Here is a 14,192-nt window from a genome sequence, read left to right on the forward strand (position 1 = left end):
GAGACCCTTATTTGGGAAGAAACCTTGCTGCTTGTTTGCTTAAGGAGTTGATGAGGACTTCACTGCAGTTGGAACTGAAATGCTAGAAAAACCGCTGTTGGCAGTGATGGGTGCATGCAAGAACTAATGTGAAGGCCTGTTTACCCTGGCATTTTCCACTTAGCAGCTTTTCCCACTTGTCAGCTGACAGGAAGAACCACGAGCTTCACTTGTAGAAACCAGGTGAGCTACTCACTGCTGTCCTGTGCAGGACATTCACGTGTGAGGTCACAGTATGCTGCAGGTACCTGCTCTCCTTTTGACAGCAAAGTTGGCAAAATGTGGAGGTTGGTTTTGTTGAAGCCTGGTAGAATGACTTCTGCCACTGCCTGCTCTCTGCTAGTCTATCCTCTGCCTGGCTGCCAGGTATTAGTTGGTTTAGATTAGAAGAGGAAATTGCTGAACGAAGTTCCCTGCCTTAGGAGAAATATTGTAACACTAATCAGCTTTTAATTATATGTATCAATTTCTCTGTAGTTTTTTTTTTTTTTTTTTTGTTCAGGGAACTGAAATTAGATGCTTTGCCTTGCAGAGCAGATCCTTACTCCACAACGTTGGAGAATCTGCAGAACCACATACCTATTAAATGAAGGGTTTAGCTGCGTGGATTATTTCATGGAACTAGTCTTTTTTTAAATGCTATTTGCATATCTTGGGAGAGAGCTTGTGATTGCAATCAGGACTTCTTGGAAAAGTTCCTGGCTGTATTTATAAAGGCTGTGTGCTGAGAAGGAGTTTCTCTCTGTTGATGCTAGTGTTCACTTTTATGTTTAACATATAGTTGAGTATCTCTAAGTAAAATAGCTTCATGGGTAGAGGCCAGGCTGGTGAAAAAGCACAGTTGTAGTCGCCTTCGTGCTAGGTTTTGAAATAGGCAGAATTTGGGCTGGTCTGTTGGTTTTTCATCACCTGTCTTGAATTTAGGCCATGTCCTCAGAATACAGCTAACACACTCACCTGTGGTGTACAGCTGCTTGGGGATCACAGGCTGTCAAAAGGTAGCTGCGAGAAGCAGTCCTGTTGTCAGCTGCTGGGAAGGGACTACACACAATCCACTAAGGATTTCTCAGGGTGAATGGATTGGGTTTTTTCCAATTATTTTTTTTTTCCCCCCATTGTGCAGCTGTTTCCTCTCTGCCCACTTTGGGTTTTTCTTTCCAGAGAAACTTCAGAGTGCTCTTAACATCAGTCAAGGGAAGACTCTTGGTGCGGATGCAAATACCGCGTTTCCCCCGAGGCTGCCCTTCTTGCTCCTGAATGAGCTCCATGAATAGAGAATGCAACAAATTTGTACTGTACCTCTCACTTTGAAGTTGGGCTCTCCTTAATAAAATCCTCCAACGCTTCCAGCTCTTTGTGTGTGCGCGTGTACTGATGTGTAGATTGTGATACAAGGTCGAGCCCTGCAACTGCGGCTGTGGGCGGGAGGATGTACCGCAGCCGGCATTAGCGGTGCTTGGCTGGGTAGCCTAGCAGTGAAACCTGCCACCGAAACTGGATAAATATCTGTGCTGACTAGCCTTTGCTGAGCATGATTGCTGTGGGTACGCTGCTAGCTGTGCTCCAGGTGGCTGGCTGAAAGCTAGTGCTGGCTGCTTTTGCCGTGGTTTCAGATTTAGTCACTGCTGCGTGCTTGTTGTCTGACCCTCTTCCAAGCCTACCAACTTTCTCAGACTGAAGACGACCTGTCTGGATTGTTGTGCAGGATGTTCACTGTTGGGAAGCCAAATCTGTCAAGGTCTGCTCTGGGCTGGTCAGAGCTTGGCTCCACCAAGCTGGCTGATGCTGCAGCTGCCTCCCAGGTAGCACAGTGCTGTGGGTCCTAGAGAGACATGGCTTTTGGAAAGAAGTGTGAGGGTGCTGGCAGGAGCAAGTGTGTGTGTGAGACCTGATGAATGCTTTTGAGTAGCCCTGGGGAAGAGTGTCCTGAAAAAGGGCTGTATAAGGGTTTGTCTTATGTGTTGTCAGTGTCAAAGTACCTGTGTCAGCAGTGTTCCAGCACAAATCATTTGACATCTAAGGTGTTATTAAACCCAGTCTGGGAGCAGGTTTTATGCGTGTGGGAGATGCTTGTTGCTTAGCAGGCGGAGGTGTTTTCCCTTCATCCTACACATCTGCTCTGGCCACTTGCTAATCTCTCATGCTGGTTTGTTTGTCCATGTATTGAGCTCCCCTAGCTCTGGAGTCTTCTGAATCAAGTAAAAATTGTGTGTGACTGCTGCTGTTTGCTGCCACTCCTCCGGGATGAGGGACTAAACCATCTGCAATTGCTTTTCCATCACGGATCTGGGAGTTACTGCTGTGGGGAGCCTGAGTGCTAGTGCTGCGCTCTGAATGTAGCCACCTGAATTGGTACCTGTGGCAGAGATCTCAGCCTCCAGTGTGACCTGGTGCTGGTGAGAGGGGACAGATGCAGATGGGATGTGTCAGAGGCAGAATTGCTTTTTTTCTGAGTGTTTCAAGCTACTACTAGACTGTGAGAATGGGTTCTCCCAGACTGTCACTGAGGATCAAACTCTGCTTAATCCCAGGGTCTAACACACGTTCTCCGTGCTTGCTCACCAGTTTGCCTTTTACACCATAAGGTGCTGCTTGTCATACAAAAAGGATGCATAATTCTGACTTAGCCCTCACCAATGGACCCTACTGCCATTATGGGGGTTGGGATGCTCACCCTCTGTCTTGCCCTGATACCCTGGGCTGCGTCCTTCACTGGCCTGCTGGGAAGCTGGAGTTATCCTGGTACTGCTGTAGTGGCCTTATGTGACTTAAGAGGAAGGAAGCTGTCCTAGGGAAAGTCACTCATGTTAAATAACCCTCCTCTGCTTTTTTTTTTCTTCCCCTGCAGCAGTAGGAGGGAGGCAGCACAGCACAGTTATGGGGAGAGCCCACCAACATTTTATTACAAGCTGATACATTGTTTTGTACAGGCTTATTACGGTTGGGTGGTAGGAACTGGGCAGAGGATTTCAAATGGTGTCTTGCTGTCACTAGAAATCTGTGTAGAGTCTGTAGGCACCTTCTGGAAACAACAGCAAACCTGTTCTTAGGGCCCTTCCTGGCACCATCTTCCCTGCAGGTGATAAGCTGGGGGAGTCCCTGTGTGTGTTAACTCTCCTCAGAGCTCACCCTGGAAAGCACCTTCTTACAGATGTGCTGTGTATTGGTTTGACTGGGTGCTGGCTGGCCTCTTGCCAGGTTGATGAGCTGCCAGCAAGGGCTGGATCCATCTGCCCAGCTGTGGTAACTGCTGCTCTGTAGAGTCTCCTGTGGAGATGCCCAGGTCCTGCAGCTCTGAGGTGAGGCCAGTGCAGAATTGCAAAGTGACTTTCCAGCACTTGTGTTCTGCAATGCCAATTACCCCAGCTCTGAAAAACCCTTTTCTCAAGGGTCTCTCCTAAACAAACTTCAGTAAATAACTGTAGTTTGTGAATGTGAACTGGGGGTAATTGTGTAAGCTCAGGGTTAAACCTCTTCTGCACTTGTTGCCTGCTTCCCAAAGACACTGGGTGTAACTAACTGTACTACCAGTGGCTGCGTTGCATTCATGCCTGAGATTGAAATGCTTGTTGGTGTTTCCTCTGTGCTGCTAGATGGGGCTCTGAGAATGGTGCTGGTCTTAGGTGGGAAAATTACAATTAAGCTTTGCTGTTTGATCTTCCCAGACGGTGTTGGTAGGACAAGGTATGGATCCCCACAGAAGAAGCACAGACACTTCCAGGAGGCATGGAGCAGTGGTAGTAGAGGGTGCTATGAGATGCTGACAAGCAGTTTAGGTGCTGAGAAAGTATTTCTTGCCAAGCCTGCCAGAGTTTGATATAAGGCAGTGGTGTTTTAATCAGGGAACAAAACTGAAGTACTCAAATGCTGTTTGTGCAGTGATACACAAAGCCCCAGGGCTAGTGAGGGAAGCATGGCCATGCCCTGCAACTAATAGACTCAGGGTCTGAGCAGACAGTGCAGCTGGGGGGAAGTGGTGTGTAATAAGTGGTTTGAATGAAGGGGGTCATCTTAGTTTGGATTTTCTTGTTTGGAGCAGCTGAGGGTATTTTACTTGAAGAAAAAGTGAATTGGAGGCAGGAAACAGTTAAACTGCTGCTCATGCTACTCCACAAATGCTTGTGGTAGGTGGTTTGTTGTCTCCTCTCTGTGCATTTTATGATTGACAGGGCAAACAGCAAGCAAAACAGTCTAGCATGTTTCTTCATTGGGGAGCTGACCTGCCTTTGCTCGGCAGCCGTGGTGGCGAGCGGCAGCAGGAGTGTGCTGGTGTGTGTGCCAGCCTGGTTCTTTCAGCCTTGTAATGGGAAGGGTGGCTCCAGGTTGTGGTGATTGCTGCTTAATGTAGTCTGGCTGTGCTGCATTTGCTTCTAAGTAAAATTCTTCTAAGGAACCTGTTCTGGAGTTGAAGCTGAGGCTGCAGTGATGCATTTTACTCACTGGTCATTAATGTCACTGGTGTATCTTTTAGGTACCGATTTTTCTGAATCAGTGGTTTCCTCCTCTGTTATTGTAACTGCTATCTTTGTGTGCAGAAGTATGGATTACCCTCCTCAAAACTTAGACAGTTCAAATTCTGCTTTGAGGAATAGCATCAGGTTTTGCTGTTTGGTTTTCTTTAATTGAGGTATGTGCCTCTGGACTGAATTAAGAGATTGCAGTGCAGATACAGCTATTGCTTTTTCACTAGTAAAATTTCCCAATTTTCTGTGTTTTGTGGGGGCTTTAATATGATTTTCCAGAGGTTTTTATGCTTTAATGTTAAAAGCATTGTAGTATGTTGCATGTGTGCACTTTACCTTCCTGTGCTTGAAGCTTTCTGGACTTAGCCCAACCTTTCTCCTCGCTGTTTTTTTTTTTTAGTGGTAACTTGAACATGCTAATTTCATTTTTCTACTAGCTAGGTTTTGAAGCAGGTCTTTGTGCAGTCCTTGTGTAGCACCTGTGGAAACTTCCCATTTGTCTTGGATAAGCTAACTTAAGAACACTTCTGTTTTTAATGCAGGTTGGGGGGACCTGACCCTCTGGACTACGTTAGCATGTACAGAAACTTGGGAAACCCAGCGCTGAATGTTCCTGAGCACTGGCACTACGTCAGCTTTGGGTTAAGCGACTTGTATGGAGACAACAGAGTACATGAGTAAGTGTCATTAAAGTTCTGGTGCTGTGTTTTGCTTTGCATTTGGGGGACCGTAGGTAAAACCCTGTCTTGCTGCTGTTATTTGAACAGCTGGTTTTCTGCTGAGAATACCATAGCCAGGGTCTCAAGGGGTGACGTGTGCTTGTTCTTGGATGTAAAAGAGTTACTACGTTCTCATCTGCAGGCTTTTGAATGCAATGTATTAACTTCTTAGTGTTTAAAGTTGGGTGATTTTTATTTTTTTCATGTTAGGGAAGCTTTTTTCAACTCCATGTCCTGTGTTTTTCACTTTTGGTAGTCTGTTACAGTCGTATGCTTAAATCCTGACCCCTCCCTGTGCATGTTAAATGCCTTCCTCTGGAAAACTGCTGTAAGGGCATTTTTCCTATTGCTGGCACAGCAGTGTTGCTGTCAGCGGACTGCCACCCCAATGGCTGCTGTATAAAGTGCCAATCTGTGTTACAGAAGCATAAAATTATAATTGTTTGACTGTCTTCTCTCCAATAACTCAATTATTTTCTTAGTTTGCTGGTATGGGTGGTCTTTAGCAGGCATTTTGTATTAGGCCAGGCAAGCAGTATGATCTACCCGTATTCTTGTCTTTTACTAACCTTGCTCTTTAACTCCAGTTAAAGTGAGTAGCAGTAGCCAAGCTGTCATGGTCTCAGGGCTGTGAACACAGCCTTTTAACCAGCCAGAAATGGCAGAAGGTTTCTACTGTCGCTGTGTAGTGAAACTGTCTTTGTGCTCTTTCATAGTTGCAGGGTAAATCTCCCTGATGCAAAACCCTGGTTTGTTCACCCAGGTTTTCCTTTGCTGTTTGTCTTGGTTGAGATTCAGCCAACAGCATTTTTTTTCTTACCCAGGTGCTTCTCTGGTAACAGCAGCAGTCAGGCAATTTCTTTAACCTTACTCATGTCCTCAAGGCAGTTTCTCTTTTTTTCCTCTCTCCTGTTTGTGGTTAAGAGTTGTTTTTTCAGAAGACAAGTCTCTTAAGACTGGAGTTTAGAAAGGACACTAGTGTCACAGAGGTCTGCCTATAACTAACAATGCTGCTAGCAACAAGAACTAGCCCTTAGTTGCTGGGGCAGGGCAAAGGTAGGGCAAGTGAAAGAAATGAAGTTAAAGGCTTCCTTCCCTCACTTCCACAAGTGACCCTACCATGGACACATGGGCCTTCACGTGCTGCTTCTCAGATGATGAAATTTCATCTTTGCCACTGAAAACTTGAGGTGGCCAGGATTAGGTGACTTGTGTTTGCCCACCTCATTTTGCTGGAATTCAATGTTGGAGGGAGTAAGCACTGTCCTGACTTACACTCCTTGGTGATCTGTCAGCCCAAGGCTTGCAGGGACTAGACATGTGGGTCTCAGCTGAAGATGTATGAAGGGTGATGTGGGTTTTTTTTATGAATGAAGAAGCAAGTTATATAAGGACACAGCCTTTTCAGCCCTGGCACATGCTCTGTCTTCTCAGTCCCCAAAACTGTCTGCTAGACAAAAAATGTGTTCTGTAGTGGAAGGCACAGACTGCAGGCAATTTCCAAGGCCTGCAAAGCAGAGGCAAAGTCTGTGCCGTGCTGTGGAAGGTCTGAAGTCCCTGAGTGCCCTGTGTGTACGTGAGCCAGGGAGGAGGCTTAGAGAGCTGGTGTGCCTAAGCTGTGCCTGGCACCGTGCTGCTGGAGGCTACTGCAGTTGGGCACAAATTGAACAGTGAGCCCTTGCTGCTGCACCGCTTTGCAAGCGTGTGCAGCAACCTCTTGAGCACAGGCCTGCTGGAATCCATCAAAGTGACTTCTGTGCCCTGGGTACATGTGTGTGTTTCCTTTCTGTATGTGGCCGGATCAGTGTTCCTGGCTCCACAGTGAGGTGTCCCTGTGTCACCCTGAGATGTTCAACTGTCTGCAGTCTGTCATCTTTACCATGACCTTGCTCCTGGAGCTACCAAACTGAATGCTATGTGTGCTGTGAGAAGGCTGGCTCTGCTGTTATGGCAGATGGTCTTAATATACAATTATGCCTGCGGTAAAATTGTCAGTACCTGCACATCTCTGAAACACTGAACCTGGAGTTACTGCCTCGTAGGTGAGCACTGTAGACAGGCAGAGAGGAGATTTTGAAAGGAGCTCAGCATCCACCAGCAATTCCCATTCCCAATTGCAGTTGCTGCTTGCACACCACTCTTGAAACATGACTGCCTACGTGAACTGCGTGTTGCTAGACCAGCCCTGGGTGCTCATTGTAGGAATGATGCACTCTCCACAGGCTGCTCTTCTCCTTCAGGAAATTTAGTAAAGGCCTTATTTAAGACAATGGGTAGCAGTCTCTCTGTGGCTTGAAGGACTGTGAGACTCTACTGTCCCAAGTAGTCTGCTTCAGGATGGTTGGTGAGAGCATGGAGCGACAGGAGAGTTATTTAAGTCTTTGGAAATTTTCCTTTAAAGCTGGTATGGCACTGAACTCCACTCATCTACTCTGGCCTCTGAGATACGGTTGACTTGTGGGGTGCTTTGTTTCCCAGCTCTCTGCCAAGAGGGCAGATCTAGATCTCCTTGTATCAGCTGGCTGGGTTCCCATGCTAGGGATGTGCTTCCATAACCTTGCTGTCCTTCATACTTCAGAAAGGGAAGGACAGTACAATGCCAAAGGCTTTTTTTTAATTGCCCATCTTGACTTTGGGTAACACACAGCTTTTCCTGGGGACCTCTTCTGGGTTCACAGTGCAGTCTGGACCAATTATAATGCAGTATGAAATGAAAAGGACTTTCTCATTTTTTGAGTGAATTAAACCCTGAATCGGAGGCCCCTGTATTTTTATTTATAATGGAATAGCAAACAGATGTAGCAAGCAATGTGAAAATGTTGACTTTAATTTATATTTTTTAATAAGAACCTGAAAAGTCTGAAGTGGAGTTCTCCCTGTGCCTCCTTGTTGACAGATTTATTTTCAGTTAGAGCAGCACTATTTCCTGCTCTGCCTAAATATCAGCTATGCTCTGCGTACGGAACTGGTCTGGTTTTAGGAGTCCATGGAAAAAGATGGAAGAAATCTAAGAATTTCAAATGGGGAAACCTTTTTCATTTAAAACCACTCAGTGTTTCATGGTATAATGGCAACCATGACACCAGCTGTGCTGGGCTGATGGCTCTAAAAATCCTAAATCATGACGTCATGACAGCGTTAGGGAACCGCAGGCCTTTCAGTGGGATTTCATGCCAAGATGCTTGCATGGAAAGAAGTCTCCCCAGTCAAACATATTGCACAACTTGAGTGGCAGCAAAAATCCTTCCAGGACATTTCTGCAGATTGTTCTCTGTTTTTAACTTTTTCTATCTACTTTAAAATCAAAACTGATGTGCAACTTCTTGACTCTATTCAGCAGGGTTAAAGAAGAGCATTTTTTTACGTTTTTTTTTGGACTGCTCTTGCTTTCTGAAGAGATTCTGTGCTGCAGTGACAAGTGTGTGTGTGTTTAGCCTGTGAGCAGGTTGGCAGGCAGGGTCTGGCTGGTGTGGCTGTGAGAGGAGTCAGGTCCTGCACCCATCTCCTCCCCGACTGGCAGCTGCTGCCCCACAGCAAAGTCAGCAGCAAGGAACACGTCCCCAGTGTGTCCACGCACAGCACGGTGCCTCAGCAACTGCAGATTCCTGCTCTGATGCCAGGCTGTTGGCAGGGCCAGGGCACAGGCACCTGAACATTCCCTGCTGTTTCCAGGCATTATGGTGACTTCCACCTACATGGAGAACGGGCACGTGAGGGAAGCAGTGTCAGACTCTGTAGGTGGACTCAGACCCCATTCCATCAGTGACAATGCCAACTTCAGCTACTGCTGTGCCACGGTGTCCAGGACTGTGCTGGCACAAGCGTTTGTAGGGCTGTCCAGAGACCTAGGAAGTGATGTGTGTTTTAACCTGCCTGACTCCTGCCTCCAGTTCACTGTAAGGCCAGGGGTGACACACCTGTTAAGTCTTCTTTTAGCTTGAGGGCTCACACTTTTTGTTATCAGTTTAAAAAGTACATGGAAAATGAGAACCAAGTGGTGATAGAAGTCCCAAAAACCTTGAGTAGTCTTATTTGTATTAAAATTGCAAGGTTGTACTTCAGAGCTGCAATAGAAAGCAAAGCTTAAGTTATGGCTAGGTTGGGAGATAAGATTTGTATTTGTGGCCATCCCACATCCTGAGAAGTAACATGCCAACTGTATTTTGCTGTTTAGCTTTTTATGCAAATTCCAATAATTGGGTTTCCTGATCTAGACAAACATCATATCGACAAGGGTGGTGTTTGGGGTTTTGGTGGGTTTTTTATTTATTTCCTGGCATCCAGCCAGGAGCCAAAGCTCAGCATCCCATTTGCATAAAATCAGAGAGATTACAGCTGCCTTCATCTCTAATACAGATGCAGGGTACCACCCGCAGAGACAACAGGTTCCAACTTGCTGTGGTCCTTTTGATTTGTGCTACTTACCATTTGGATCGGGAGGGAGCGGTGCATGCCGGGATAACGTGTTGTCTCTGTGGGTGGTGCCTCCCTATTAAAGGTGAGGGTAAGCATGAGCCTTTCAAGATCTCCAGTCCAGCTTGTGTTCTGCTTGCTTGTATAGATCCTCTGAATGACCTTAACTTGTAAAAGGGCAAGGATGCTTGTTAGAGCTGGGAGGAAGAAAAAGGAGCGCAAAACTGGATCAGGTAACAAATGCGAGGCTTGCAGAGGGGTGGATGTTTTCTGGAAGGCTTTTTCCAAGTATGAAAGGAGTTTGAAAAGAGTATTTAGAAAATAGCTTGAAAGTTGGAACGAGTGCTCTCTTTCTTTGGAGTGCGTGCTGGCTTCTCCTTTGAGCCAGCATGAATGTAGGATGGAGTGGTGCTGACAGCTGTCACTTTAGTGGCCTCTTAGTTCTGCAGCCTTTCATAAATTTTAAACCCCACTGCCCTCAGCTTGCCAGCCTTTAGCCTTAAATTTTGGTATTTAATGGGTCCCTAAGTGCTTTATAAACCACACGCCTAAAGCACTGCTGAAATATTACACCAGACTCCAAGGTGACAGTGAACGCTTTTAAAATGGTGGGGACTGACTCTGCCCCTCTTTGTTTTCATGAAAATGCAATGTAATAAAGGCTGTTTGGGAAGAAAGTGAATTAGAGAGGGGCAGTGTTAGTTGTGGATCCTTATTTCAGAAAAGGTTTTGAAACATTTCTTAGAGACTTCAGTTTTGTCTACCTTGGAGAAACAAGAGATCAGATCAGTTTAGGAGTCAAGCCTGAAATTCAAGGAGAATTATTAAAACCCCAAGATTTTCTTCCACCTTTCATGGTGTCTAGTTTCTGGCCCTGTGTGGAGCCAGGAGCTGGACTCGATCCTTATGAGTCCTTTCCAACTCAGTATGTTCTGTGATTCTATGAATCATACTTCATACAGAGGAACCCGAGGACTTTCTTAAATAATAGTTTAGATGTGCAAATTCTCCATTAGTCCTCATTTTTTTTCCAATAGGCTGTTAGTTCTTAAGTCAAAGGACACGTGCTGTGACAGGTCTGACAGCTTCACAGCAACTTCAGCATATGGAACAGGCAAGCGAGGTTGAATTTGGGGGACATATCCTCAACTTAAGGATCAGGAAATAGTGGTTCTGCTCCTGGGTCAGGTGAGGTGTGACTGTGATAGGTTGGTTGTGGGGAACAGCCACCACAACAGTGACATTCTGGCAATGTACAGTTACCTTGAGGAGCTTCTTCCAGGACTCTATACCTTCCTGCTTCATGTGGCCACAGCTTCAACTGAGTTCTACCCAGTGCACTGAGAAAACGTTTCTTCTGTGTACCGTTACTGGAGGTGGAGCATTGGCCCCAGCTACAGGGAGAGATGTGGATGTTGGAAAACACCAGTTTAGGAAGCAGGCACAAGAGCTAAGACTTGGAGAAGTCAAGTCCAAGATGGGGACCAAACTCTTAGCTTCCTTTTCCTTCCTAGATTTCCTGTTTGTCTATCAGCATTATATTTGGGGTCAATCTCTTATTTTTCCAGTTGGTGTTTTTTCTGAGAAAGAAAGAGAGATGAATGTTCATGGCAGAGTGGGAAGGGAGAGGCTGCAGAATTAGGGAGTTCTGTGACAAAAAGAATACTGTAGTTTAATGATAGCTCTTTCGAGCAGTTAGTTGCAGGGATCTATAAGATCTGAGGTTTTTAATGGATTGGACTTGTAGTTGGATTTCTTTTAAAGTGTCTAGAAAGATATGACTTAGACTGAGTGTTTCCCAAATTAGGGTGCTTTTAACAAGTCTCACCTGTGAGAGTTCTCTGGTATATAGAAATACAGTTCTATTGAAAACTGTCTCCTGGGAGTGTGCCTGTAGATCATTCTCTTCTGTCTGGCTGTTTGCCTACTTTGTAGACGTGGGGCACTTTGGGGACAACTCTTCCCTTGAAGGACATGATTGAATTTGTCCAACTAGTTCAAAAATCGTGGGTACATTTTAAAGAAGCAGATGTGCAAGTCTGGTCACGTAGGGTCAACTTACCTATTTCCCAGGGGGGAAAAAACCAGTTAAACCAAGCATCATGCCTATTTACGTGCTCCATTGATGCTGTCCCTCCGATGACTAAGGCAATGCACCAAGACTAACACTGGTGTATCCCTGCTGGAGGCAGACCTCCCTTGAAGCTCTGGTCACTGTAGGCAAATCTTTTTTTCTATCCTTGCAGGCAGAGTGCACTTGGCTTACAAACATCGTTTGTTGGAGGTAGTTAGCACTGTTAATAATCTGAAAGATGCAGGCCACCTACAGAGAGGAGTCCGCTTTGTGCTGCGCGGTGTCTGTCTGTGTGTGTGTGCAGAGGTGGTGGGACAAGAATGTGCTTCAACGGTGCTAGACTTGGATTTTTTTTTTGAAGCATTGAAGGAAATTCGTTTAACATTTACAGCACAGTAGTTGAATTTACAAGAAGGACTGTTTTCAATAAAGAAAGGGAAAAGATTGGGAGTAGGTTTATAGCTGAGCGTTACTGAAGGCATGCCCCGCATCCTGTTCAGTAGCGCATCTGCACATGCATCCTGGTAAGATGATCCTCTTGCTGCCATGCAGGGGAAGGGACATAGTGTTCAAACTGGATGATTTCTTTTTGTCAGCAGAACTTTGACATTTATGATCTTGGCATATGGGAGGAGAGCTGGCCTGAGACAGAGCTTCCGTACTCTCATCTCCCAGCTGGGTTAGTGCTGAAAGACATGGGGCAGCTTGCAGGCTCTCTCTGCTCCCAGTGAGTTCAGCCTGCTAGGAAGAGGAGCGACTGGGGATCAAAGTTGGGTCTTCTAGTGAAAGATTGTTTTATTTGATAAAGGTCTGTTTAGGATGTTCTAAAAAGCAAGAATTAAGAGAGTGGGATTGCTTTTTTTTTTTCTCAGTGTGACATGAAGGTAAAAGCGTTTTTTGAGCTGTGTGGTCATTCCAGCTGTGAGATCAAAGGAGGGTTGACTTTTTTATCCTTTTGCTTGCTGGAATAATGATACTAACAAAATGAATGTTTGAAGAGATGCATCTGAATGCTGTTATTCAGACCTAATCCCCTTTTTTTCCTCAATGCAGATTTAGCACTGGGAACATGCCTTCCTGACTAGTACTAGAATAGTCTGCGTTTCAGGATGGGACAGCAGTTGCAACCGGTACCTAGAAGTTACTATTGGCAATAAAATTACCAATTTTATTTGAAAATTTGAGCTATTGGTATTTCTCTCTCCTAAGCTAGAAACTCCACTGCGATTACCAGGCTTGGCTGTGTTTCTACTGTCATCTCAATTTGGAATCAAGGCCCAATAGGCAGTGACACCAGGCTAACAAAAGAAGGCTGCAAATCTTTGGTGGTCTCCCATTCAGATAGTATTCCCATCCTTGGACAAAAGGGTGGCTAGAGCTCCTGAGTGCCACTCTGCCTCCAGGGATGGTAAACAAGGAACCGATCATGTGGTGGGAGGCATTTTTTGATCAGTTGACAAAGCTGGGTAGATGGGATACCACCTGACAAAGGGCGGAGGTTTAAAGGAAGATTTTGCAAGGGATCATACAAAAAGTAAAAAAAAAAAAGGCAGATTTTTTGTTCAGTTTGTAAACAGGGTGGGCGGAGGTGAAGGGGGACTCGGCCATTCTTGGGGAGCTCTGATTTAAGCCTAGAGGGTAGAGACAAGGGAAGGAGGGAAGAGTGCACAGATGGCTCATTGTTTTGTCTAGCTCAGCATTCTTGCACTCCCAAGTGAAGGGCAATTGTTTTAAAATCCCTTTTGCAGAGCAGGCTGTTTGCTTTTCAGCTATCCCCCATCCCTAAAGATGCAAACTGTAAACTGGGGGGCTAGTCTTTAACACCCATTTGTCTCAGAGGGTCAGTGCTCTGTCCAAGGGGCCCAGGGCAGTGGCTGGGCTGCGAGGCATTGCTCCTGTAAGGGAATGGGGAAGGGACTGTGCACTGCAGCAGCCAGGGAGAACAAAAGGATGCACATACAGGGGCTGATGCTGAGCAGTGTTTGGCTTGGGGAGCTTTCCCAGAGCTATGAAATGTGGCATCAGCCTGGTACATAACCCTGCCTGTGGTATCTGATGTAGGCTGTCATTTTCTCATGGTATTTCTTATATTTCTTTTTTCTCCATTTTTTTTTGTAGCAAACAATTTGTTAGCAAAGATAAATGCTGCCATTTCTATACTGTTACTCTTTCTACTGCTCCAGTTGCACTGGCATAGCTCCTTCCCCTCCTCCCCTGTGAATTGTTGTGGCCTTTCTGGAGCAGGGGCCTTTTTTGGCGTAGTCGACAAAAATAATCCGTAAAGGCGGCTGTTGTTATGAATAGGGCTCAACAGGGGAATTTTACCAGTAGAACTACAGCAATATAATTATAATAGTAGACTAGTTACAGTAAATTTCCTCATGAAGACAAGCCTTAAGTTGACATTTCCTAGCTAAGTTGAATCCATATGTATAACTTTATTACGCAAAAATAATACGTCTCTGGGCCTTGAATTCTTTTTTA

The 14,192-nt window shown here is 45.6% G+C and overlaps 1 protein-coding gene across 2 annotated transcripts in view; it reads left to right on the top strand.

Moving 5' to 3' along the window:
* SUFU (SUFU negative regulator of hedgehog signaling) overlaps positions 1–14,192 on the top strand; it is a gene marked incomplete at its 5' end in the record, with an annotated part of 89,528 nt that overhangs the window by 1,693 nt on the left and 73,643 nt on the right. For both annotated transcript variants that reach the window (XM_084264507.1, XM_084264508.1), the window contains one exon: positions 5,045–5,179. In XM_084264507.1, the coding sequence (XP_084120633.1) occupies positions 5,045–5,179 (135 nt within the window). The remainder of the gene's footprint in view (positions 1–5,044; positions 5,180–14,192) is intronic.

Source organism: Gallinula chloropus (genome assembly GCF_964237585.1).
Source record: "Gallinula chloropus genome assembly, chromosome: 5".
NCBI classification, from domain to species: domain Eukaryota; kingdom Metazoa; phylum Chordata; class Aves; order Gruiformes; family Rallidae; genus Gallinula; species Gallinula chloropus.